General features: G+C 34.6%; 1 protein-coding gene across 2 annotated transcripts in view; it reads right to left on the reverse strand.

Annotated features, from left to right (window-relative positions):
* The window catches only part of LOC139986812 (lachesin), a 94,163-nt gene that overhangs the window by 3,470 nt on the left and 63,638 nt on the right, over window positions 1-27,055 (reverse strand). For both annotated transcript variants that reach the window (XM_072002437.1, XM_072002438.1), the window contains exons 2-7: window positions 24,427-24,539; window positions 20,975-21,263; window positions 12,112-12,273; window positions 5,092-5,241; window positions 1,624-1,774; window positions 1,390-1,538 (exon numbers count right to left, since the gene is read on the reverse strand). In XM_072002437.1, coding sequence (XP_071858538.1) covers window positions 1,390-1,538; window positions 1,624-1,774; window positions 5,092-5,241; window positions 12,112-12,273; window positions 20,975-21,263; window positions 24,427-24,539 — 1,014 coding nt within the window. The remainder of the gene's footprint in view (window positions 1-1,389; window positions 1,539-1,623; window positions 1,775-5,091; window positions 5,242-12,111; window positions 12,274-20,974; window positions 21,264-24,426; window positions 24,540-27,055) is intronic.

Genomic DNA, 27,055 nt, shown 5'->3' on the forward strand with positions numbered 1-27,055 from the left:
TTCCTATATTAGCTTCCTGTAATTTTTTACACGTTTTCTGATGAAACTACCTTTCTGGTAACTAATTAAGGAATAATTTTAATAAGATACGAATCGTGAGTGTGGCTTTGGTGCCATACTTTTAGGTGTTGATTCTCAGTAATGTAAATACAAGTTGAGGATGATCGAAATCAGAAAAATGGTTATAAGGTAGGAAAAAATCTCCTATTATTGCCCCAATGTACATACACTTTGGGAGTTGTAGAACCCCTTTGTTCCTTATCATCTCGGTGTTATTTTCAGCGTTACTGATTCAGCATAAAATAAAATTACAACGTTGTGATGATTGAAATTCTGACTAAAAATATAAAATTGTAAATAAAGTACAGGACAGTAAATGAAGTATACAGTCCGGGTAATGATGTATTAAAGCGAACCAACATCAAAGTAAGAAAATTATAGAAGAAATATGATATTCGCAACTTGAGTTAACGTATATAATCGATATACTGTGAATAATATTAGTTTCCATTCTTCCCTGTAACTCTTAAAGGTCTATACGCGAAACGGAATATTTTCTCGGTCCACGATGATAAGAAAAATATTTCTTACGTAATTTAAATGGTTTCAGGAGACGAATCAGACCGGAAAAATATCTTTTTATAAACGTCATTTTTTAATGTTTCTTTCAAACTCGTTTTTAATGTTCTTTTACGTATACGTGATTTTTTTTTTTTGTATGTTATACCGCAATATCAAATACGCAAGAGTATAGTATGTCCACCATTGTGTCATGCAATTTTTGTCTGAAACGTATCGTTCGTGTTTTTCGAAATGTTTGAGCGGCTCGAGATAAACCAAATATATATGTATATGTATATATAATAAATATATATGTATATGATATATAATAAAATACTGCTTTCAGTTTCCATCTTCCAAGCTCAATTACAACGATTTGATGTTTTGGTAAAATTGATATTTGTCGTTTATCCAACGCTTTAAAAATCAAAATTGCGCCGAAATTTCGTTCTACTATTTGACGAGGTGGCAATCAAAAAGTGTTTAGATTTCCGTTCAATTTCCTCGCTACCTTATCCGTATTATTGGTAGTTAAACGAAACATTCCGACATCGACACCGGTGAATTTTTTTTACACGTCATCTAATAAACTAATTCTTTTAACTTATTAAAAAAAAAACTCGTTTTAAAAAAATTATTACAATTGTACGCATGTCCATTTATAAAGCAATTACTTGAGGAATTGCTTCGTTAAAAAGGGAGATATTATACGGAACAAGAAACACGTGGCATAACGACGTAACATAAGTCAACAGAAAGATACAGAAGGAAATGTTTCTTATTATTTCCACTCGACTTATATTTTTCCCAAAGAGTAAGAAAACTTACCGTATAACCTTAAGGTTCCATCGGCCTTGCCAAGACTATTCGTCGATACGCATTTGTAACTGCCCACATCTTGTTCGGTAAATCCTTTGATCAACAACCACATCAGAACTTTGTATCCGGATCGTTCTTCTCGTACATTGTACTTGAGCCTGTGTAATTCGATGACAATAAGTTTTACCAGCCTTTAGGAAACGAAGCAAGAACACACGAGATTAAAAGAACACATAATCTCACCCTTCGAGCAGCATTTCGTCGTCTGAGCCTCGCCGGTTCTTTACCCAGTAATTAATTGTATTTGGAAATGCCTCGACATAGCACTCGAGCTGCACATCCGTGTTCAAAGGTGCTCCCAGAAGCTGATTAGGAGCTTTGACGACAGGTGCAACTGTGAAAGCGGTTTCAAATTAATTAGCCGATATTCATCGCGTTACACGGCTCGCTAAGATTTTAATTAACGTCCTTTTACCGACGACATAGGTAACTTTAATTCGTCCTTTCCCTTTCTGATAGTTGTACGCACGATTTTTCCTTAGAGTTATCCAATTTAATGCGACAACCACTGTTCCACTGTTTGCTAACGTTTCGTTTCTCGAATGGCTGTAGAGTATTCGCGTCTATACCATAGACATCGTTCGTTGAAAATAAATTTATATTCAGTGATCATATACATGTGCAAGGATCGCCATTTACGACGTTTCAATGAGTATTATCCTGCCATGTATACATAATATTACGTAAAAACATTCTTCTAAATTTGCTTTTAGATCTATGCGATCATGTACACGTATAAATGTAGCATTTGTGACATCTCAGTGGGTATTATTGTTTATTAATTATTATTATATACTTTTAACTTTAGTTTTAGATCCACGCAGACAGGTAATTTATTATTCAATCGCGTACTTGGAAATACGCTGGCTCATGAAAGTATTGAAACGTTGACTGTACAAAACTTTTATCTCGATATTGTACGTGTTATGCGAAACATTTGGAAATTTCATTAGTGTTGCAACGAGACAGTCGAGATAGTCGTAATTGTATTGGTCGAATTTGAAACCAATTTGAAAATGTATATACAAGTTAGAAGATATTCATTGCAAACACATATTTACTACAAAATTAGTACACAGCGTAAATAGCGATCTTGACCATATGGTGTTAAATATGGTTCCACTGAATATCGAAGTTTATTAATACGCGTATAATGCATGATAATCGACTGTTTAAATACTTTTGCCATCTCTGCGAAACATATGCATAATTACATTAAATACTTCGTAATTTCTGTATATATTTTCAAATTGGTTTCAAACTTTACCAATATAACTACGCGATAGTGGAGTCTCATAACGGTGCTAATATTTCAAAATGTTTCATACGCTACGCACAATATATTCATAAATGGTATCTAAAATTGTTCGAATATCTCCGTGAACCTGTATATTTTATTTCGGACAATAATACGCGCAAACAATCAGATACGAGTGGTATCTATAATAAGTTGAATCATACTTGAACATACCAAATTGATAAACATATTAACATTTGTTTTTCTACTTCTTTATCATTTTCTAGTGAACGTGTTTTAGCGTATTCTTCCTATGCAGAGATAACGATACTTTAAAGAAAATAATATCGTGTATTCGCTATGACCAAGTAAATTATATGATACAACTTGTTATTGGTTATTTTCGATCATTATGGATACATTAAGGATCATTAAGGGAAATTTACTACTTTAGAAATATATGTATGTATAGATTTACAAGAGTATGTAATTATATCTTGCGTATGATAATTTCATGCGAGCTTTCCCGCTATAATATCTACTACAGAAATAACATTTGTTACTGTATTATTACGTGTATTATGAAGCTGTTATTAAAAAAAAGTAGCGAAGTTAAAATACAGTACTTTGTTATTAACTTCGGTAAAACACGTGAAATTATGCAATCTACGTTAAGTCATGAAAATTGAGGAGATTAATTCTCAGCTGGTATCTTTTCTTTTTCAAATAATTTAGACACTCGGCACAGATACCGATGTCAATTTAACCTAATTGCGGGATATTGATTCAAATTATTTTGTATTCGAAGGAAGCCACATTTGTATCAAATTTCGAATTTAAGATCAATAAAGAATTCAATGACGCACGCAAATGAACGACGTTAAAGTTACGAAATTCCTAAACATATCTTCTGCTTTATAAATAAAAAATGGATGTGCGATGTTTTGTTTTACGTCGTGTTATTGAATTCTGTACAATCCATTCTGGTCTATTATTTTCCCGCATCTCTCTTTCCCGAAGCCTCATAATGCCATTTTTCCAGAACATTTGGCGTTTGCTAGCAAAATATTGTCTTTTATATCATTTCTTTTTCTTTCAATTTTTATATCATCTATCGATCCTCTCACTGCGAATACAATTTTTTAACGACAGAAATAAAAGATAATCACGCGGAGCAATATCCGGAGAGTACGGAGGACGAGGTACAGCATCCAGATCGAACGTTAACAATTTGTTTCTAACGGTTAAAAACGATAGAAAATGACGCCTCGTCCGTTCATCTATTCTTGTCGTTAGAGACAAATTGCGAATGTTTCATTGAGATCTTCTAGCGTGACTCAGCCACTGTGATTGTTAATTTATTCCTTTGTTTAAAAAAATTTGTTTGCTGTGAAAGATCCAGTTCGATAAATGACGCGAAAACGCACTTAGAATAACATTTTGCCAGCAAGCGCCAAAAGTTTCGGAAAAATGGCGTTATGGTGAAAGAAGATAATAAGCCAGAATATATCTTGCACAAGCCGATGACACAATGTAAAATATTGTGCATTCGTTGTTCATTAATAGAGCGAAGGGAACTTTTGCGAAAATCTAATACATTACACATTCCACGTTGAAACGAAGGCAGAAAAGCTACCAATATTACGACAAAAGATTGCGAGATCGTAAATTTTTCCATTGTAATTATCTCTTTCAATTATCTTTGTAAAGACGAGCATCGGCGAAACTCATATTGCATCAACGTTATGATCTGCGCTTTACGATTTACGGGAATGCAAATCTGCTTAAGTATTACGAGAAAACTTTTTCAAGGAATCGGGTTAAAATTACTTTCCGCTTTAAAAACAATGCGAAACGAGTATTAAAATGTTTAGCCGTTGTACGATTTCACGACATAATGAAATTAAATTGCGAACTCTACAAGCGAGTGGAACGTTATTGCGCAAGGTGATAAATCCGCAGACGACCTGCTACGTCTTCCTTTATCCTTCGGTTTAGCTCGCTCCGATTGTGCTCACTGATAAGCAATCTCGAATCTCTTTCGCTGCTACTCCGTGCAACAGAGAACAGAATTGACTTACTTTTTCGTAAGCAACGACATCATAGAATCACTTGCGACGTTATCGACGATCGTATCAAAGATAAAAGCCCGTAGATAAATCGCGAATCATTAGCGCACCTGGTTTCGTTCGCCTTTGCTTCATAGCGATGCACGATTTTACAGCTGTTCAGGGGTCTATCAAGCGCGGCAAAAACATCAAAAGGAAGGCACAGCAAGTCGTTATGGCAATTATTCGAGCGATTCGTGGATGCGGAGGGCGTCATTACGTTCGCAGCGATACAGTCGCCTTTTGTCGTTGGTGGAAGCTTTTCCGCCGGCTACAATCAGGGATTAGAAGGAAAACAAGACTTACAATTCACGGCGAGTGTCACTCGCTTGCTAACGGCGGGCGGCACGTCGTTGCTAGCGATGCACAGATACGCCCCCATTTGTCGCCTCTCGACACGATGGAATTGCAGCAGCGAACCGTTGTAGGTCTCGTGCTTCTCGAAAGTGCTACCACCTGCGCACCGAGAAAACGTTTTCTGTCTGCATATTTTCTCGAAAATTGACCCCCTCCCATGCACACACACACACACACACACGACATCCACCTACTCGCTTCAAGCAACGCCTCGCACTCTCTCGTATCCGTCGTTTTTCTATCTTCCTCGCGGATCGCTTTTCATTCAAGAACCTCGGTCGTCGACTTCTTTTTTCTTCGTTTTTACGTTCTCGATTCCGCAAAAGGCAGAGACACGATAATACATATTTGTGGGAAGCAGCGGGCATGCGAAGATCGTTAGCAAAGGACGAAGAAATCACTCGTCACTGCGCTTCGTTCTCTTCCCTATTTTCCCTTTAGTTTTAGAGACGCGTTTTATCTCGAATGATCGCGACAAGAACATTACGGTTACGGTTATTGTTATTACAGTCAACGGAACGCGGTTAAATATTTGTGTCGCGTTTTCAATTTCGCTATCGATATCCCCTTAAGCAGAAACTCGTTCTGCACGATAACGAGCTGCTGCTTTTACGCGCCTTCAAAATATTTTAACGTCCGCGATAAATAGATTGCGTACGAAATTGAATTATTTGCAATTCTGCTGATACGTACAGACAAACTTTGGAAAGCCTGTCAAGTGTCCCTGGCGGAAAGCAAACTTAAATACGCAATACCATCCAATAATTGTTACTTGTACTTGAGCCACGTGTCCGGACGATTCGTCCAAGTTTACAAGGCAGTTACGCGATAAAAGAAATTAAATATGTATACACTCGCAATATCTATGATTAACTTTTGAATAATATTCATTGCAGTAAAAATAACTTAAGAACGTAAAGAACGTCGAATTTCGACGTCTATGATTGTCGAAGCAGACCATTTTATTTGGCGTTACATAGCAAAGACGAGACGAGTGAGAAATACCAAAGGATAACGCAACGAAAACGCGACGAAAAGCTCTGGTGCCGCAAGCCGAAAGGACAGTCAAGGATGAAAGATTGCCGACGGAAAGCCGCGAAATGGAAAGAACATTATTTCTCAAGACAAGAAGTTGCAACTTTTCGGATTTAAACGAATCCAGGTAAAACTTTTAACTAGGTCGAAACCACAGACTAATGCAATTGAACGAAGAAACTACCGTCAAAGTGGAGTGGGTGAACGGAAGTACGCCGCGCGTAAGGGAAAGGAAACAAGAGAGAGAGTGAGAGTGAGGAGGAAAGGAAGAGAAAGAGAAAGAGAGCCCGAGATAGCCGGAAGCCTGACGCACAACGCAAGCGAAAGAAGAGACAAGAAGATATATGCTTAATTCACTACTTAGGTTGCTAACGAGTTTCTTAAGTGAGCGAACGCTAACGAGTTTGTAAAGCTCGTAAGAAAAGCGTCATCGTCAGGTAGGAAAGCGACGCAGGTTGCACGCGAGCAATGTTTTTGTGTATTTTGAAAAAAAACATCGATGCAATCTAAATATGCTATGCAAATTGCACGCTTCGTCCCATTTAACAACTTTAACAATTCTTATTTATTCAAAATACCTACTTGTGTATTCTTTTTATTTCACTGTAGATGATTAATCAAATTCTATTTGCTATTTAATATAGCATTTAATTATCTAATCTGTTGTAAATGAATTTTTATTTAATTAATTATAAAATCTGTTGTGGATGAATTTTTTTTTAATAAAGGACCATCCAAGTATTAATATCATTCTCGCGGTAAATGTCATTAAAGAATGATTCAGTTTCGTAGTAAATTTCTGTTTACCCCATTAACTCATAAGTACGTTCATTCGTGCGTTGGGGCGAACGTTAATAGCGGCCTTCGCAACGACAATCGTTAACTGCCTGTGGATGAAGAAAAATATGCAAAGTAAAAAGGACAAATACTGCGAGTCTTGAACGTTTCAGCCTAAGGGTAGGTGGAAGGAGGTAGTGCAACTACCTCGGCCAAAGTTTTGCCAACTCGAGACCCTGCGGCAGAAACTACCACGTGCCTTCTACTCCATGTGTGTACAAACGATGTTATACGTACACGCACGGTATATATACTCTCCTAGGCCGTACAAGCGTAAGCTCCGTGGTTCGTTTTACGTGTCCCTACAGCGTATGTAAGTACACGGACTCTAACTCTTGCCCTGGATGTGTGTGTCATACAAGATACCATGAAGAGGATTCTCATCCTCTGTTTCTTTACACGCGCATCCGCTGTTTCTGTCTTCGAGTTCAAGAGGTGAAACTTGTTTCAACGACCTGCCTCTTTATACCCACTTTACTATGTTCTTATGCTCAATCTGTGTGCCTACGGTCGAAAATTTCTCGGCTTTTGATTTCGTATTTTTCGCTTACGTATACGATGCCATCGAAAAGAATAACACATAAAACAGTTTATGCTACTTATCGATCATTCTCTACAGCCGATTTTGCAAAGTTTATTTATAGTAGTTTATCTAATGCTGTAGCTATTACCTTGTGCTAATTTATTTGATCTTTCTGCAATATATTTGTCAAAGATTAATCTATTTTCACGGAACGAACATATATCTCGTTTATATTTGTACAAATAGCAGTAAGCTTCGTTTTCTTATATTTCTCTTTGTAACCAAATAAATATGTTGATATATTCAATGTTTAATTTATATTTAACGATAGGTGTAGATCAAGCCAGCGAACGTAGAATAATGTTGTGAAATAGTTTTCAAACCTTTTCAAATAGAAGAATTTTTCTGAAATTAATATTTTTCCATTGAAAATTACTGTGAAATTCGGCGTCGTCAAACGTGTCCGCTCAATTTCCTTCACCACAAATAAAACTTATTTCACAGCATACGCTTAAGAAAGTTGTATTATCGTAAGAGGGACAAAGATGATGGTAATAATTCTTTTTACAGACGAAGGTCTACGTTAATTTTAGCGATTCGAAGGTTAATTTTGCCTCCTTGAATGGAATGCTCAATTTTGCATGAGATATCCCATTGTATATTCATACCTAAGATATTCCACGTTGAGTTCTACTTTCTCTGTAAATAATTATTCATTTCCCGAAGGAAAATTTTATATTGGCAATTTTATGAGCACAGGGTGGGAAATTTGTAAATGTTAAAAGATCAAAAATCTATCGACACTTATTAATTACATTCTTAGAAGATAATCGTTGTCCAAACATTTGCGAATTATACTTTGGATCGTCATGAAGTTGAAATGTTCAATTATTTCCTTATGCTTCTTTTCTACGTATCCTAATAGATTTCACCTCTATCGGCTTTATCATCTCTATCAGTCCCTTTGATTTTTACGGTTGGACTGACTTCATCAGCAGGAAAGGTCCTCCAAAACCGGGAATATTTGCATTATACGATCCAGGTCTGAGAGAATTTCTCGGCTGAGAAGCTAAATTATTCAGAAGTGATGAAAACGAAGACAATATGCGCACTTGGTACAAGAAATGATATAAAATATCAAATTCCAAGAGTAAAAAAACATGCTTAAAGGAATGTTACGACCAGACGGGCTTCTTCTTGCTCACGAAGTGAATTGTAGAAACGAAAAATATTATGAATGGTTCGAGATTATGAGTCAATTATTTCAGACACAAATCTATTGCAAAGATTTATTACGTAGAGAGGAAATGTCAGAGAACTGGACGTTTTAATATAATAACGATCCGAAATAAAATATTTAAATGGTACAACGCGGGTTATCTGTTAGAAATCGTAACGGCTTAAAAAGTTGATAACTGGCCTGCTCAATCTCCGCGTCTGAATTCGATTGAGCATTTATGGCGGAAGCTGAAACTCCGCATAGACAGAATCAAACATTCAAAGAAGTCAGAATTATTTAAAGTCATAAGGGAAGAATAAAATGAAAATCTTTCAGATTTCGTGTTTCGTCGCTATGTCACCGTTTCCGATCCAATATCCACCATATAAACGGTGTTTTTTTTTTTTTTTATATAAAATATATTATTTAGTATTATATCATCGGATGAATCACACGTTATTTTTGTAAGACGACACGGCCGCAAATTCTTAAGCTCATTAATTTAACAATTTCGTCGATTAGTAGCTAGGTTTTTTTTTTATTTATTTATTTATTTGGATTTTTTACAATTTGTCCAGAAGGACATTTGGTAAAGTATTATATCTAGGTGGAAGTGAAAAAAAAAAAACAAAAATAAAATATAGCATGTGGGTGGCTACCCCCAGCGGGGTACCATCATCGTTTTTGCTAGGTTATACCTTTGTGAAGTAGCCAGGTGATGAGAAAATATTGTTCCTTTGTTGTAGCTGTTGTTTCTTGGATTGCATTATATCCTCGTACAACACGGTAGTTAGGTTGCAAACAATGCCGTGTTATGCGAATCCATGTTGTACGAAACAAAGAACTGATGGAAAAACGAAGATTGAGTTGCAACGATTAACAAGAGTATATTGTTATTTTATATCTACGAGAAATATGTTTATTAAAATAACTAATTTATTAAAAGTATTATTTTTGTGTTATTATTATTTTAATTGCTATTACAATAAACAAATTTTCGACCGCAGGGAGCTAAGGAGAATTTAAAATTTCTATATTCTGGAATCCCGTATGAAAATTTCACAATACACGAGTTTACTCGAACGAAAATTATCGAATGACGGTGGTTGCGTTTAAAAATTCTGATTACGTGCCTTTTGTACGGGGATTTTCCCAATTCACCAACAGCATTCAAGCGGATCCGTATCGTTAGAGTATTGTGTGGGCGCGATACCAATATTTCTAGTATTTAAAATTTCTCCAATATTGTTTTTTGAAGTTTAAAGCAAAAACTTTCTCCAGATGAAACTTTTTGCATACCGCTGTATCGTTGAATACGTTTTCCAATAAGATGGATCAACTTGAATATCTCAGGAGCAATGAGATTTAGAATAAACGTACTTGTATCATTTTTATCCTTTGATCAATCAATTGGATATTTCATTAGAAAGAAGAATATTTCCTGCAAATATAAAAGTTATCTAATTTCTTGATCGATATTTAAAATAACCGACACATTTGAAGCTAGTGGAATATTCTGCCTCCCCATCAATGGAACGTACAAGTATAGTAAATATATCACTCGTGGTATTAATGCAAACTTAAAAATTGTCGTTTAAATTGTCTTTCCTTCGAACTGATTCTACCATGTGTATACTAAATGCAATCCTTTCTTTCGATGGCACATACACCGCACAGGCGTGATTTACGTAAAGTAACGTATATTAATTAATCGATAATATATTAAACGATTACTAATTCACAAGCATATAATTCGTGTAGTTAAGTACTGTGAGACACTTGGAGTTTCCTTATGATAGTAAGCTATTTGTGTGTACATTAATATGTATATATACATATAGTCATAGTCTTAGGTGTAACTAGGTACGCATATAAAATCATATTATTCTAGTAAGTCCTCCTTTTCGTGCGAGCAGGTCTTCAACGTAACTAGGATATTAGTTTCGTCTAATTACCCTATTAACATGAAACTAATGTAAAGTCACATGGTGCTGAATAGCGAATATCCTTTGGTGTATACTTACGACATCGAACAGCCTAGCAGTTATGTATGTTTGAAACTGCTATACGCGTACTATCGTGCAGTAAGCAGCAGGGCATTGCACGAACAGTGGATATACGAACGTTAATACTCGAAATCATGTACAATTTCAAAACGAGTCTAAATATCATAGCAGAACGAAAGCTTTGGTTTGAAACACTGAACTTTTCACTTTAACGAGATTACTCACCTTCGTATCATTTTATACCGCGCGTGTTTCAAAGCCTGTTTGAGCTATGAATATCAATTCGATAGTTTGTCTTTTGTCATTTTTCTTCTTACTCGTTTAACGTTCAACGTTCTAACTATTCGAATGATTGACAAGTGACGTTTATAGGTTTCCATCGATCAACATTTAAAATACACAAATCTGATAAAAGTTTCATGAGAATAAAGCGCAACAGTTCAAATGCAGTCGACAAAATTCGATTAAAGAAATCCGATTGAAAAAGCGATACCTTAGAAAGGAGAAAAACAAGTTGGAGGAGCTGCGAACGCAGACAAGACAGAGTTTCATCTGTTTTATTGTCAGATTTGAAGCTCCTGTTCGTAATACGTAATCGATATTGCGGAAATGATAATAAAGCGAAAGAAACGGCAGTGTATTCGTAACATCTTACGAACGTAGACGTCGAAAAGATTCTGTGAATATGCGTGACGAACGAAAGGAGCAGAAACGAAAATACGTTTATCCAAAATAATCAGCAGGGATTGGAGACGCGTGTAGCGCGTAGCGTGTCGTCAAATACGTTAAAATACAAATGTAACTTTAGATACGCTACGCTTCGATATTGAAAATGTTCTTATAGCGAACGAGTGTTACGTCGTATGAAATGAAACGTAACAAAATATGAAACAGGCGAAACAAAAAAAATGAGGAGAGAAAAAAAGAGGAAACATTACATGCATCACCAGCCACAGTTGCGATATTAAAAATACAAGGGTATTGGAAATACATGATTGAAAGCATAACGCAATGTGATAAAACGACCACTGAAAGCCGCAAAAACGACAAGTTCGAATGTTACGCGTTCCGCATTCCGTTATTGATTTTAGCGACATAAAGCAGCGAAGCAGCGATTACCGATCATAACCATTGTAATAAAGCTGAGTTCGGCCAAAGGAGAAAGATGAAAACAGGCAAGCGACGGAAATGCGAACAAAGGAAGTAATGGGTAGCAAACGAAATTAAACCTTCGTCGTCCCTCTGCCTTTCTTTCCTTTTTTTTTTTCTTTCTTTCTTTTTCACCAAGCGGTAAGTGAAAGAGGTCTGTCCGCGAAGATACCCACGAGTTTTATAGTGTCATTATGTACCAGCAGAAGAGGCCCTTATGAGAATAGGTTCTCCGTCTTCCCTTCGCCAGGATACTCTTGGGGTCGGCCTTCCCGTTGCACGACAGCTTAGAGTTGCATTGTCACCTTCCGAAACTGCCAAGTCGGCGCTGGTATCACCTCCGTAGACGATATCCGGCGGTACTGTTCAACAAATGTCAAGAACATATACAATCATCATTTTTTCTGTTATTAGAGCAATCACAGTCGACGATGATACGTCTCATGCAAAAAGGGAATTTTCTTTCGTTCGTTTCGTTCTATCTCACGCATTCTTCGGAAAAATTCATCTCGAAATAACAGGTAACAGGTTTTAATCTACGTATGGTAGGGCAGGATGCAAATACTTCCATATCACAAAATATTTCCTTCGCCGTTGAGATCGAGGATGCATAAGAAGTACTTCAAGATTCATCTAGACTTTTACAATTAGTAGCATAGCGAAAAATTACATTTTCTTTCCAAAATATCAAGAGATATTTTGTGCGTCTTCGTTTCATATTTAAATTTTATCCTCACATGCGTAAATTTCGAATGTACGCTTATACAGCGGCTCGCTAAAATATTCGTATATTTTTCATGAACATGTTAGACACGTGTGTTATACGAAGTGTTTTAAAATTTCGTTAGCTGAAATGACGCCCAAATATCGTGTTAAATAATAAAATAAAAAATAAAATGTATACATTTCTATTAAATAAGGTGAAAAGATCTAAAGAGACAACTGTCCACAAAGTTAATAAGTCTGATTATTCAGTGGAATTATTTTTAATATTTGTTATAAGATTCAAGTGACTATGCATACCGGATATTAGTTTTTTTTACTAAACATTAGTTTGTTAAATATAAGACTTGTTATTGACAGCATTTTGTACCTAAATGCTGTAAACGGAATCATTACAATCAGTTTGACGATATTTTGTATAATTTACCTACATATGCAAGGTAACATAATGCGAATACGAATAAACGAACATAATTTATTTCTTCTTGTCTGAATTGAGAACATATTTCTGTGAATATATAATGTAAACACAAAAAAGTAATTCAAAATACTAGAGTTTGAAATGAATATACTTGAACTAAATTATATATATATATATATGTAATTATTTACGTACATACATATGTATCTACATATATAATAATTTATTTAATTTAGTATATAATTTTTAAATATAGTATACATGTAATAAATAATATAAAAATGTATAATATGTAATATGCAATGTGTAATAAATATAATAAACAAATGTAATAAATAAATGTATGATAATATAAATTTATAAACGCCGCAAATTTTCAAGCTTTAAATTACACACATACATACAATTTTTCTAAAGAAAATTTCTTCGTGTTACTTTGCTCTCTTTATTTATAATCATTATCTGGAAATGATTTAAGAAAATTGTTTCGATGAAGTGAATGCACTGACGGATAAATATAACTTACCCTAGTACGTGTTGTTATTTATATTTTAACAAATGTAAATCTATTCTTTTTTTTTCGATAATAAAATTGCATAGTTAAACTTGTGGCAACGGTGTATTCTCGTAAGTCAAAGAATAAGATATTTTACATTTTAATGGAAAGCTCCGTGAAACCGATTAATAATTTCCTTCTTTGACGTGAACATATTCCTTTAATCACAGATTATGTAGAAGCTTTTGAAAGGTAAACGAGATGCAATGTAATATTCCATAGTAAAAAGTGGTAAAACTAAGGAAGAAAGAAATTATGTCAAAGTTCGAAATTGATGAAAGACTTTTGTAGGTTAAAGTTCTCAAAAGATCCTTCTGTTCCGTAGGCACAACCCTAGGCGAAGGATATTATAATGAGACGGTCTTTAATGTTTAGTCGGTATAGGTAACTAGACTCGATTTAGGAGTAGTAAGAGATAGAGGCGGACTAAGAAATTGCTAATGTTCGAAACGTTGAGAACATAATAATTATCCTTTCAATGAATGCCTCTCCTCGACGTTAAATGGCGAGAAAAGGAAATGGAAATAATGGTGGAAAAGGAAAAAAAAAAGGAAGATATGCGTTTCATTGCTCGTTACACTGCCGTATAATATATTCCATCCAATGCAAATTGGAATTTATGTGGAAGAATAGTAAGAATATTTTATACGTTCCAATAAAATACGATCGTTTATTATCGCATCAAAAGGTATACGTATAATCGTTTATTAAAATATTGCAACGATTCCAGTTTAAAATCCTGAAATTTACTGTTGATTGATCTTTAGATTTGATTTGAATTATTAAAAAACAACATGTTTCTTTTTTCCTTTTAAACCTTGATCATTTATCCAGTTTATTTACCCTATATTGTAGGATGTTGTATACAGTTGTTGCATTTTTGTATGAAGCTTTGGTTAAGAATCATATAATTTTGGAATCTTAAGAGATTCCATTTTGGATTAATCTAAGCCCACGTTCCTCCTTACTCTGATTCTTGAGTTTGATCAATTCTCAGCAAAAATATCCCTGTAGATATGCTTGTCGATTTTCGATCAATCGATAGTTTAGAATACCGGTCGTCCAGCAATTAGAAGCATCTCTGTAGTGTGCATCCAAATCCGAGAGTTACGATCCACGTGCTAAGGGTGTTGATTCTCCAAGCAATATTGTAACACGGTGTAATTGCTATTGAGCAGGCGACGATGAGTCCCTAATTACTTATTAAGGTTTGTTCATCAACCCTGCGAACCTAATAGCGTACCTTCCATCAATACACAGCCTCAAGAGTAGTAGATATCCGTGTTCGTGTTAGAAAGTTCGCCAATTATAAAAATAATCCGAACGTCTGGAAATACACGATTTTCTCATGCGGAATCGGAACGTGTTAGAAATTATTTTTTACCATTAAGAAATGAATTTGTCACGAGATTCTTTTGCAATTCCATCAAGTTCGAAATCTGTATTTTTTGCATTCTCACATTAACTATACTAAACACACTATCGACCATAGCAAGTTCTAGGATATATTTTTGATTAACGTATCATTCCATTCACACGACATGTGTTTTATAATGTAAAATGATAAACGAAGTATAATTTATTCGAGTTTTTCAATAAATGTAACGAGTAAGAGTAACTAATATTTAATGGCTAGCACTGTATATTAATTGCTCCTTTTATTCCACGTAATTCGTTGATTAATAGAAGGTCGTCGGTTTTAGTTTCGAGAGTTGTTCAATTATAGGACTTGTGTGGCTACTTCTATGGGGAAGGAAGCCATTATTACAGTTTCCCTTTTATTTTTTAGTCCCCACTTTTATGGAATTCAAACGTAATTAATGGTACTATTTGCAATCTTGAAATGAGTTTGCCTGAGATCATTTAGGAGGTTATTATTCAATATTACTTTCTCAATGTCTCTCCTCTCGTATCGGTTTTTTCCGGATCCTGCAGCTGTAGCAACTGATTTAATGTAATGTAATTAATTGGAAGTTTTATTTTTATTTCTTTCCGATTGTAACAGTTAAAAATAAAAAATATATATATATATGTTGCAACAATATATGTTCTGAAATACATACAATTTTAATGATACTATTTCCAGGTTGAAAGCGATTTTGAAATTATTCATTTGCGATTAACGAGTTTTGTGTTACTTTCATTATTTGTTCGGGTTTAAGATTCGTTTCTTGATAATATAAAATATCCGGTTAACATTTGTTAAGTAAGATCTGCAGTTGTGGCAGTGTGTCGAGATAAGCGAGAAAAGAAACCATTTAAGCCCTAACGAAGTATCGCTATTGTCATTCTCGGTTACCAAACATACGTACTTACGTACACATATATCTATTAGTTGTATAATGATTCTATAAATTTATTTTCTGTGTTACCAAGTGATTTACAATCAAATTATACTATTGTATTTCTGTGTGATGTGCATATTATAAATAGGATAATGGATTTATGCAAGACCATTATCAATATGTGATTACGTGTTAATACATTTGGAAGATCATTATTAAGTTCTTTTGGAATGGTTGGATTTCGAATAACATATTAATTAATTTACATATCCAGGTACTATATATATATATATATTTTAGCAAAGTTATCAGATTGGGATACCACAGAAAATTTGATTGCGGAATATTAATTTTGCTTTTTGCTGGCTAAGTTGTGTCGCCAATATTTCAATGTAGACATTTTACAATTTTCTGCATCCGTTACATTTATATATTAATGATTTACATATTAATAGAGTATGCTTTTCCGCTACCAGTAACGTATTTGTAATTTATTATGGAATTTCTAGTTGTAACTCGATTGTAGATGGGAGCATGCCCGTAGGTTGTGTGCAATAGCGTTTCTGAAATTTAGTAAAGTCGGTAGAGTTTACGTTATCTGCTGCTGTGTCGAGTAAAATCTACTTGTATGACTTTTCATTGTAACGAAATAGCCAATTTTCCTGGTAACTCTGCATTTTCCGCATTAGATTTTTTCTTGTGCATTAATAAACGTTTATCGCCTATAAATAACCCTATAAAATAAGAGAATGGACTAGTTTTTAAACATCAAACCGCAAAAATGGCAAGCTCAATGCTCTACTGATTTGATCTTTCTTCTTCCTTTTTAAATTTCTTAAACGAGTTCATGCTAGTGATACATTTGACGAATCGATGAACATCTCCGTGTGTAAATATCAGGTCGCTTGCTCGTTCCATGTAAAACGTGGTAATCGATCTAGATTATCAGGCAAAGCAAAATTTTGCACCGACAGAAGATAACTATATGAAATATACGATAAAAGTTGGCAGACACTTTTTCCAACAGTTACATAAAAATAGTGCATTGCGGCTTTCCCATTCTACCCAAAATCTGAATTTTATTTATAGGATCATTCGCAGTATTCGTAGGATCGGATGACGATAAAAGAATATAAATAGAAATTTGACGAAACAGTGATCAAAAGACACGGCCGGTAAAAATGGAACAGGAATCTAATTTAATTGCACGTATGTATAATTATTGTGTTATTTTAATAAATCTTTAATAAATCTTAACTTTTTGATCATTTACTAATGACTTACCTAAGGCAAATTTCTTAATACTTAGAAAAAAGTTTAATAGTTTTAGTTCTAAGCAGATGTTGTTAATAATAATATTTTGATTCTATTTTCACGTAACTCATCATTTTTTACCAAAATTTGCGATTTTTGCACTGATAGATCAGTTCTGCTTCGGGATTCGTATTCGCAACCAGATAATGTCACATAGTGGGTATTATAGGATTCAGAAAGATTTTAATTTCTCGGACAATATAATTTGTAAGTGACAAATTAATGTCTGATTAAGTTATGACTGACACGTTTTATCGTATTCATAATACGATGCAATGACTTTTGCAGATTTATATATAACGACAATACGTGACAATATACTATTGCTCTATTGTAACATTAGAAACATATTTATATTACTAATTAATAAAAATATATACATTGCTACGAAAGAAAATTTGTCCATCTGCCTTTGTAAATACCTTTGAAGAAACACTTATTGTAAATGGAATACATGAAATTTGTATCGTAAGACAGTGAAACTAGAGTTCTACGAAGACAGACAAATAGGTGGATCGATTTATTGGCAATGGCCCAATGACATTGGTTTTGCTTTTTTTCCGGACGTGGAAATTGTGTCTAGCGAAGCAACACAGAGTGCGAAAAAAGTCGTAAAAGAAATATTTCTTTTTAAGGGTGAGAAGAAGCTTGTACTTTCTTGACATCGGATGGTTAGTCGTTATAGTATTCTATTTAAATCAATGATCACGAATGCGTCAAAAACTATCGACGATGTTGGCAGATGCTTCGAATAAACGTGTTATAATGGGAAACATAATTTGGCGTGAGTTAGCTACTTCGTAGACGGATGCATAAAGTGCGCTATACGAAGGCCAACTCTCTGTATTCTTCACTGAAATCATATATTTTTATTGCATTAATAATGCAATAAAATCATCGATGTAAAAAGAACATTGAATCTCTTGGTGATATTTTAACATCTTCCTTGGAAATTTTCGACTTCTATCTGCAACATCTGATAGTACTATTAACAGCTTCGAAAATATTCACGAAGGAATCGATTTAAATAAGACATTCTGCATACCTGTACAAAAGTATGAGGAACGAGAAAACGAATTCCTTCGATTGCATAATTAAATCTAGTCATTTGAAATCCTAATTGTTTGATAGATTGTTCTCGGTAGAAGTCCAGTTAGCCTTCTCCATCGCTAGATCGGTACAGATTTGATATATTTTTCGCAACACGGGCAAAAGAAATATTTACGTAACATCTTGAAGATTTTTATCCGACTCTGGGAAAATGGCACGGTTATCTCAATTTTCGATGACGGAAATATGGAACCATATTGCATGCATAAACTCTCACGTACAGACGAGTCACTTAACTTTCTGCCTTTATCTCTGCCACTGTAAATTACTTGTACGCTATTTGTTAGATGAAAAACATATTTTGACTAAAAACCGTATGGTATCAGGGCAAAGCGTATAACGTAATATTTGATTAAATTCTTGTTACGTTGCTTTTTTATCGAAATGCCAGTTTGAGTTTATTAAAAATATCATATGTCGTTTAGTTCCGCAGTTTGGAGGAGTACCGAACGCTGGGCAAAAAAGTTATTGAGGTGTATTTGTCCAGAAAACGGTAATTACCGAAGTATATTGTACGCCTCATTTGATGTCATACAAGTTTGTGAGACAAATTTTTTCATATAGCAAACGTTTCACGTGTAATTTAAGGTAGCAGAGTCAGGTAATCTACCCGGTACATCTATTCAAGTAAACAAGAAATATATTGGATTTAATTTCTACGTTTTATATTTATTCTATATAATTTGCAATAAGACTACCAACCTAATTAGATTTTTTTTTAGAAATATGTGTTTCATAAAAATTACACAACTATACAATAATAAAATAAAATAGACAAAAATAATACAATTAAATATTGTATTTTCTAAGTTTTCAACGATATTTCAAATAAAGTGGTATAGAACGAATTTGTATCGCTTATATTAGAAGCTTCATAAATTAAAGAGATACAATATAGTCCTCTTTAAATGGTTCTAAATTTGTATTCATTTGATTATACTATTTCTCCACTTACTCTTACAAAACTGAAATATTTATTATATCGGTGTTTAAATAAAAACATTTTCAAAGTAACGCCTTTATCACATCGATTTCAAATGGAGAAGCTAACTGGTAAGGCTATTTAAATAATTTTCCAAGCAATTATTTCTAACAAGGTAAAAGTTTTATCATTGTAAACAGACTCGAGAGTCTACCCGCGGAGTAGTTTCGATAACAAGATTAGCTAGTTATTAGGATCTCTTTGTGCCTCGATCGCGACAATTTACTACCACAGTAATTTAAATCGCGCCGGCTATTTGAATAGAAAGATTAAATGTTCGATTACCATATTAACCCTTCGTCATTTTGCGAAGTAACATTCATTACAGCCTCCGCTAATTGCAGTATATTTCATTGCGGCACCATATATGTATAATTTGTACGATTTAAACCCTGTCCAATCCTATTGCGTGCATTAAATAACATGAGAAATTGTGGAAACCGTTTACGTCATCACGATCTAAAACGCAATATAAATATCTTTAAATTAATATAATTAACCTCGTTTATTTAAATATTTCAACTTTTGCGTAGCTTATCATAAATTCCACGTTTCATGAAATTTTTTTTCCGCCTTTCGTTTCGATGGAACGTGAAAATATGCCAATTAACAGCAAAAATTCTTCGTTGATTTCAGTTTTTCAACGTAGATGCCGTGTAAAATCCTAATTAATAGCAATTATGCTCCGACTAGTTGATACATATATTCGGTCTTTGCCCGGGACATTATATAATGTATACACCTTCTATAGAAATAAAATTTTTAACAATGAAAATTTTGCGAATTTCTACTGGTTTGGTAAACGTTCTGTAGTTGGTGAAACGATTGTTACACAGCGAAATTGTAAAGCTTTCGACCCCTCGATACCGTACAACTTTCATTTGAAACGTTTTTTCGTATTTCTGATAGTTACAGAAATAATCGCGTATAGATACTCAAACGGACATACTGTACGTATGCGCGTTTTGGCTTCATCAATTATTGTTTTCGCCAAACGCGTATACGGATTTATGGGCTACGTTGATAGTATACGTACAACACATACATACGTATGTATATGCGTCAATGGTCCTCAAAGAAATAAAAAATTAAATATTAAAATTAAATAGTATTTAAATTGTTTCTTTTCAATGTTTATGCAAATTTATCTCAATTTGAACGTACATATTTATATATTTATAATGCGTTCTGATAAGCCGTGATGCTTCATGCCGAAAAAAGACATTGCTCGGAGGGTGAGATCATATCGTCTCGCTAATATTTTATAATTTTTTATAATTATTATATATACATATATATTATGAAGGTTTATAATTCAGATTCATATTTTTGACACCTGCCTTCTTTTGTCACATGTTAATATTTCGCACACCCAAACCTTACTCGATAAATGCTGTTTAAAAAGGCGAGAACCGTATGAAAATCCATCCAGTATTATTTTTATTATACTATTATTATTAATGTTATTTTATAGTATGTATAGATACATGCAATGATAGATATAATAGTATTTGTAACACAAAGAAAGCATTCGTTCTGTTCAAATAAAAAATATTCGGATGGAAAAATGTTTCGATATTAGAACATTCGAATAGTAGAGGTTCGAATATGGAAAGCCGTACGATGTTAATTAAAGAAGAATTGCTTTGTATGGAATGTAAACAATTCTTACCTAAAATGTCCAAACATCCGAGTTCTGATATCATCGGGCTGGTGTTAATCTGACACATGTAACAATCTCTATCCGACTCCTTCAACTGACGAATGTGCAGCCGCCACGTGCCGTTGACGACTTCCTCCGTGGCTTGGCTACTTCCTGTCACCCCGAAGGCGTTACCGGACGCTCCGCCGGACCCGGAACATCCGCTGGTCTCATAGGAGACCGAGATACGTGCATTGTGCGTTACCGTTCTAGTGTGGACTGAGAGAATCGTCTGGTCCGAGGCACGTAGCCAGCCAACCTGGAAAATCCATTGTCATTTCCTTACCTTTGCCGTGCCAACGACCAACTCTTTACCGTAACAGAAATTTTCATGTAGTGGCTCGAATAATCTTAATACTAGTGATTTTTCGATACATTCGCATATTGCATCGATCGAGACTCTTTGCTATTCTTTACGTATTAGGTTGTCCGAAAAGTGTCCTTTTTCCGCAAACATGTTTTTCACAACAATGCACTTTCATACAAACGTGAAACCAAGTCTGCGAAATATCGCGGTGTTTATCTCAACAGAACAAAATGGATCGTACGTAATTCGACAAAATAATATAAACCAAAAAACATTGTGCGTCTATTATTTCATAAAACGAAAGACAACCTAATATTTCCTTTGCGAATACTTTCTTTCGTTTTCATTTTGTCTTTATCCCTTAAAATTTAAATACAATAAATAAAATAAATTTATGATCAGCGTGAGAACGATATAGGGTCAATCATATTTATCTTTTTTAAATTAACCAATCATTGATTCAATTATCGACTTAATTTATCATCGTAGATTGTTGTTCGCCACCTTGTATTTCATAGGAATTAATGGACACGAAAATTAATCGAAAGCAGAAAGAGAAATATACTGGAGAGAATCGCGAGAGGAACGAGCAAGAAGCGAAATTCGACGAGGACTATCGATGAAGTAACAAAATGTAACATCTTCGTGCACGTAAATGCGGCTTTTTTTTTTTTTTCTTTTAGAAAAATGAGACGACAACGAATGTGATATAGAAATATGAAAGTGTTACGTGTAATTAATTTTAAAGTGAAAATTGATCGTTTATTCTTTCCCTTCGTTTAGTTTCCCTCTCGTTAGTTTCCCTTCGTTTCGGCAAGTACGACATATTGATCGACGAGAGAAAATATTCCACACACAGAAATCGCATTAATTTCCGTCGATTTTCGTTATACCATAATCCAGTCATCCTTAGAGCATTCAATTTGAAAATAATATGAAAGTAAAACAAGGTTTATAAGTTTGGCTGGCATTTTCTCTCATAAAAGATCTCCAGAAACTATTTGGATCTGACTGGGGGCCGAGCTTATCTTAATCCATCCCTGCCTGCCAAGCTGCCTTGAGTGGCTTTCTATAGACCGAATATTTCATCTAGGTGGATACTTTACGGGTGGAATCTGTCGCCAGGGAAAATGTGTCTTCTCCGTCTCTACTTACTCCTCAATCCACCATCCAGTTCCGATTCTCTCTTTCTCTCTTCTTCCCAACACATACACACATATTACCTCCCCTTTCTCTACTATCTCCTTCTTCACGCTTTCTGTGCTTCCATTTCCCTCGACCGTTCCCTCTTCCTCTTCGAATATATAGATTTCGATAGAAAAACTTATTACTAAATATAGCTAACGTTGGAAGGAGGATAACTCTCGGTTGGATTAGGAACGAGAGGTACTCGAGGGAAAATTTTTCGCAGAAGCGTACACAAACGTTGAACTGCAGTACCTATCGCTGGATGGAATTAATCGTTTTTCTTTCTTCTTTAATTAAACGACTTATGCGGATCTAAGCACAAATATGTTTCTCTGTTATGTGGTTACGCGATTTTTAACGACACGTTACATTATTTAACACGTTGTTACACGTTTTTAAATACGAGACATTGGAAGAGAGAGTGGGTAATGAGAAAAAAGGAAGAGAAGGAGAGAGAGAATCTGTCAACTTCGGTGATTTAATTTTGTCGCATACTTGTCGCTTTTAAATTCTGACTGACATTTTTTAATTTGACACTTTGTCCGTTTTGAACGAAGTTTCGTACAAGATTACTCGTCATCGAACGTTATTAAAATTCGTTGTACCTTTCAATGCACATTACTGCTTGGTCTTCTATGATACAAAAAGAAAACGTATGCACGTCGGTGATTGTAACGCTTGCTATACGTGTAATATCGACATTTTCATGTTACTTTTTACGTACTATTCATAAAGTTGTATTGTGAATAACATCATTTTGTAAATAATTGAATATATTAACGATAAAACAAAAATGGTAAGATGTATTTTAGTTTAGCTTACTTCATTCTTGGTTGGAGAATTCTTAAACTGTGCGTAAGATCTTAAGAGTAAAACTAGCGATTCAAAAATTCTATTAAACCTGTTATATTAAATCTGTTAGATTAGGTTAGATTAAGATTAACTGAATCTAGCACTGCCAAAGAGGATTTCATTATTTTTATACTTTACGAAATAAATACAAAAATTATCATATAACTCTCAGATTTGATTTGACTTTATATGTATATTAAATTAGAAATGTGTGTGTGTACATATATGTCGGAGATGAAAGGACAACGCCCCCCCCCCGTTGGAATTACTTGGAAAAACCTCAATACTATAGCATTCACGAAATAACCCAGACACAGTCATTCGAATCTTGAGACAATGAGCTTAGGCTCGAGGCGACAACCGGTCGCCGAGCGTAGCCACGGTCACGGGATGAACGTTCCACCTAACAGAGAAGTGCCAATATTATGAGACACACGTTGTGTTAACAATCAAACCCCGAGCAGGAGCAATGTCGCAGCTACGCGGGTCTGCCTAGCAACGGCTGCTGCAATTTTGTTGGTATCCCCGGCCAATATTCAACAAAACGAACGCGATCGTAAGGAGAGGAAAGTTTTCATCAGTCTTTTATTCTTGCGATCTCCTTGGAGAGTTACACATCGTCTTGACTGGCAGTATATACCGAGCGTCACAGCGAACGTTACCTTGTGCTTCAAAATATATTCTAAGTTTAACAAAGAGTTAGCCCCTGGACCGTGGATTCGTCACATCGAACCTAAGGTCATTGTCATTAACGTCTAGTTACCGCGGCCACTTGTCGATCTTGTACTATCTATATCTGTGATAATAAACGCTATCTCGATTGTACAACAACGATGAACAACCCAGGCGAAGATTCGTTACACGCCCCTAATCCAAGCCCAAACTTCAACCCGACATATATATACATTTTTTATACAACGAATGCTGTATTTCGCAACGTTTTGAATATGAGTAGAACTAAAAATATTAAGTTATCTTTCGTAATTTTATAATCGTAGATATTTGTGAAATATTTTTGTTTCGCTTTCGTGAATCATTACCGTAAAGTATTGAGAGTTTATTTATATTCAATTACCTTATATTTTCCAATATTGCGAACACAGCAAGAAAAAACGACTTCACGGCCGATTGCAGCTGTTTGATTTCCAACTGGAGCGATAAATACAGGTCCCGTAGCAGTGCTTGAATCTGAAATAAAAGATATTTCTTTATGAATTTATATATTCTATTTATAAAACAAAGTACGGCAAATAAAAATTATGATAGAAAATGTGGATTTATGTACGTGGTGTTCGAAAATTATTTGTCACGACCATCGTATATCTTTAGATGAGTGAAGATATGTACAAAAAAGTAGCTACAAAACTGACATTGACCGAGGAAATCAGGGCCAAATTTTTGTATTACCTCGTATCCTACTCATCGTGAGGATAGAAGATCTCAACGGAACTCTGGATTACAATCCGACTGTTTTTCTTCTTTTTTTTTTTTTTTTTTGGAAAAGAATGTTTAAAAACAAGAGCCACTTAAACATATATTTGCTCCACTCTCAATGACACACGAAAATATTCCATATGTAGTTTATATGATATTAAAGAATAAATATGCGTATTGGCGATAATGCGTAATGATACGATGATGAATATGCGCAAAGACTACTAGTTTGCTACTAGTACTAGTTTGCATATAGATCAATCTTTTTCTTTTCTATTGCGTGTTATAGCTGGCATTAGAATGCGAGTTTATTTACATCGACACTGGCGGACTCGGCATAAAACGCGAGAGAACTCGATGTAAGTAAACATGTTTACTTAACATGTCACACTACAAATATGTATCTAGAGGACCTGATCGCTATGAGCTTCCTAAGGTATCTCCGCCACTCGCTTTCCTAAATGTTATACAGATAAGTATTCGAAATGATGTTCCTTTACTACAATGCCAGAAATGGAAGTAAGCAATAATGGGGTTAAGATCACGAGTTCTAATTATTCTGTCATATTGTCTGTCATGTTGTAAGTTGTTCATTGTAAACGCCTTGCTTTAATTTCGTCAAGGAAAATGAACGGCGTTTCGAATAAACACGGCGCTATACTACGACACGATTTTAATTGAAGTTCAACGACAAGTATGACAGATACAGTACGTTTATAAAAGATACATTAGTCTTGGCGTTAAGCGTGATTAAAACGCATTGGCTGAAGAATACTGAGATATTATCGAAAAGGCCGCTGCTGAAAATCACCGTGACAATCTGCGTTCTGCCAAGAGGCGATGCTCTCGGTGCCTTGGCGTCGTAGTTAAAGTCGGCAAAATTAATATTCCAATAAATGTTTCCGAAAGAAATCTGGCAAAGAAACGTGGTGCGATAGTCGACACAGTAATGTACAGTCAGAAAATTATCTTTGATCGTCGGCGACGTGTACAATCTCGATAAAAATAAAGTTCATGCTAAACTTTAATTTTGCGAGTCGATGGTTATTCCAAGGTCATATGGTTATAAGTACGCTTTGAATGCACTCTAATGTCAGCTACAATGCGCAGAAGGAAAATGATACGCACTTAAGTACAAAAGCACATCGAAGCACCTATGAAAGATAATATGACATTGGCGCGATAATTTACTTTTCGCTGTGTGTTGTCCCTTTCACGTTGTTCGAATTGTATGCAAAATATTCTTTATTCAGATTTTGAATTCAATTCAATCAGAATTGAAAGAGATGTTTAGATAGCCTGTTCTAAGCGAAACGCCTGTACATAAATGCGCGAAAAATGTAACACGATCAATAGGTGTATTGTATATAGGTACGTATTTTTAAATTGTAGAATAACAAATTACCATGGCTGTTTTTCACTTCAATAGCGATACAACCATAAACTTTTTATGTCTAATTAATTGATGCATTGTTTGTTTGACGATTTATCGCGATTGAAATCGCTGTTTTTAATTTTTATTTTTGGATTGATTTATGTCGTCCGTTATCATTTTTAACTTCATCGTTAAACATTTATGTTTATATATCGTATATTCGTTGAAATTAGTGAATTTCCTTTTTCTTTTTTCTAGTTATCAAGTATATCGTAATCGATTCTCGTTGAGAATTATAAGCAAGTTAGGCTGGCATGATACAGTGGCACGCGGAGTAATTTGAAATTACTCACAGTTGGCTTTTATGCGAGTGAATGTTCTACTTCGGCTGAATCTATTGTGTAGTTCTAGAGGCTAGTGTCTTTTTAGTCTGCGGATGTGTTCTGTACTGTCCAGCAGTTGGGTCACCGGTGGGTTCGGGTGATTGCTTACACGTGTATTATATCTATTGCTGTACTTTGATATTTCTCCTTTTATTGTGGGTATCTTTAGGTCGCGATGGATTGTTTCCCTGGTTACGCTTCACAGAGCGTTCATTGAAATTCGATCATTGAAATTTAAATTAAATTAAGTTATATCAGTAAAAAGCAAACATGATTCCAATAATTCATGATATCTTTAATTATTGATCTTTTTAATTCAATTATTGGTCTATGGCAAAGGCAATGTGAAACTTCTTTAAAGCAAAAATTGTTTCTATCCAAATTACATATTAAAAAATCTTTTAATTCTTCGCATCTTTCAAATGTGAATAGAAGTAGTTCTTCGTTTCTCTCGGATATGACATGTTTTCTTCTTTCCTAAGATTCAATTAATTGCCCCAGCAGAAATATCA

The sequence above is a fragment of the Bombus fervidus genome, chromosome 4 (genome assembly GCF_041682495.2).
Source record: "Bombus fervidus isolate BK054 chromosome 4, iyBomFerv1, whole genome shotgun sequence".
NCBI classification, from domain to species: domain Eukaryota; kingdom Metazoa; phylum Arthropoda; class Insecta; order Hymenoptera; family Apidae; genus Bombus; species Bombus fervidus.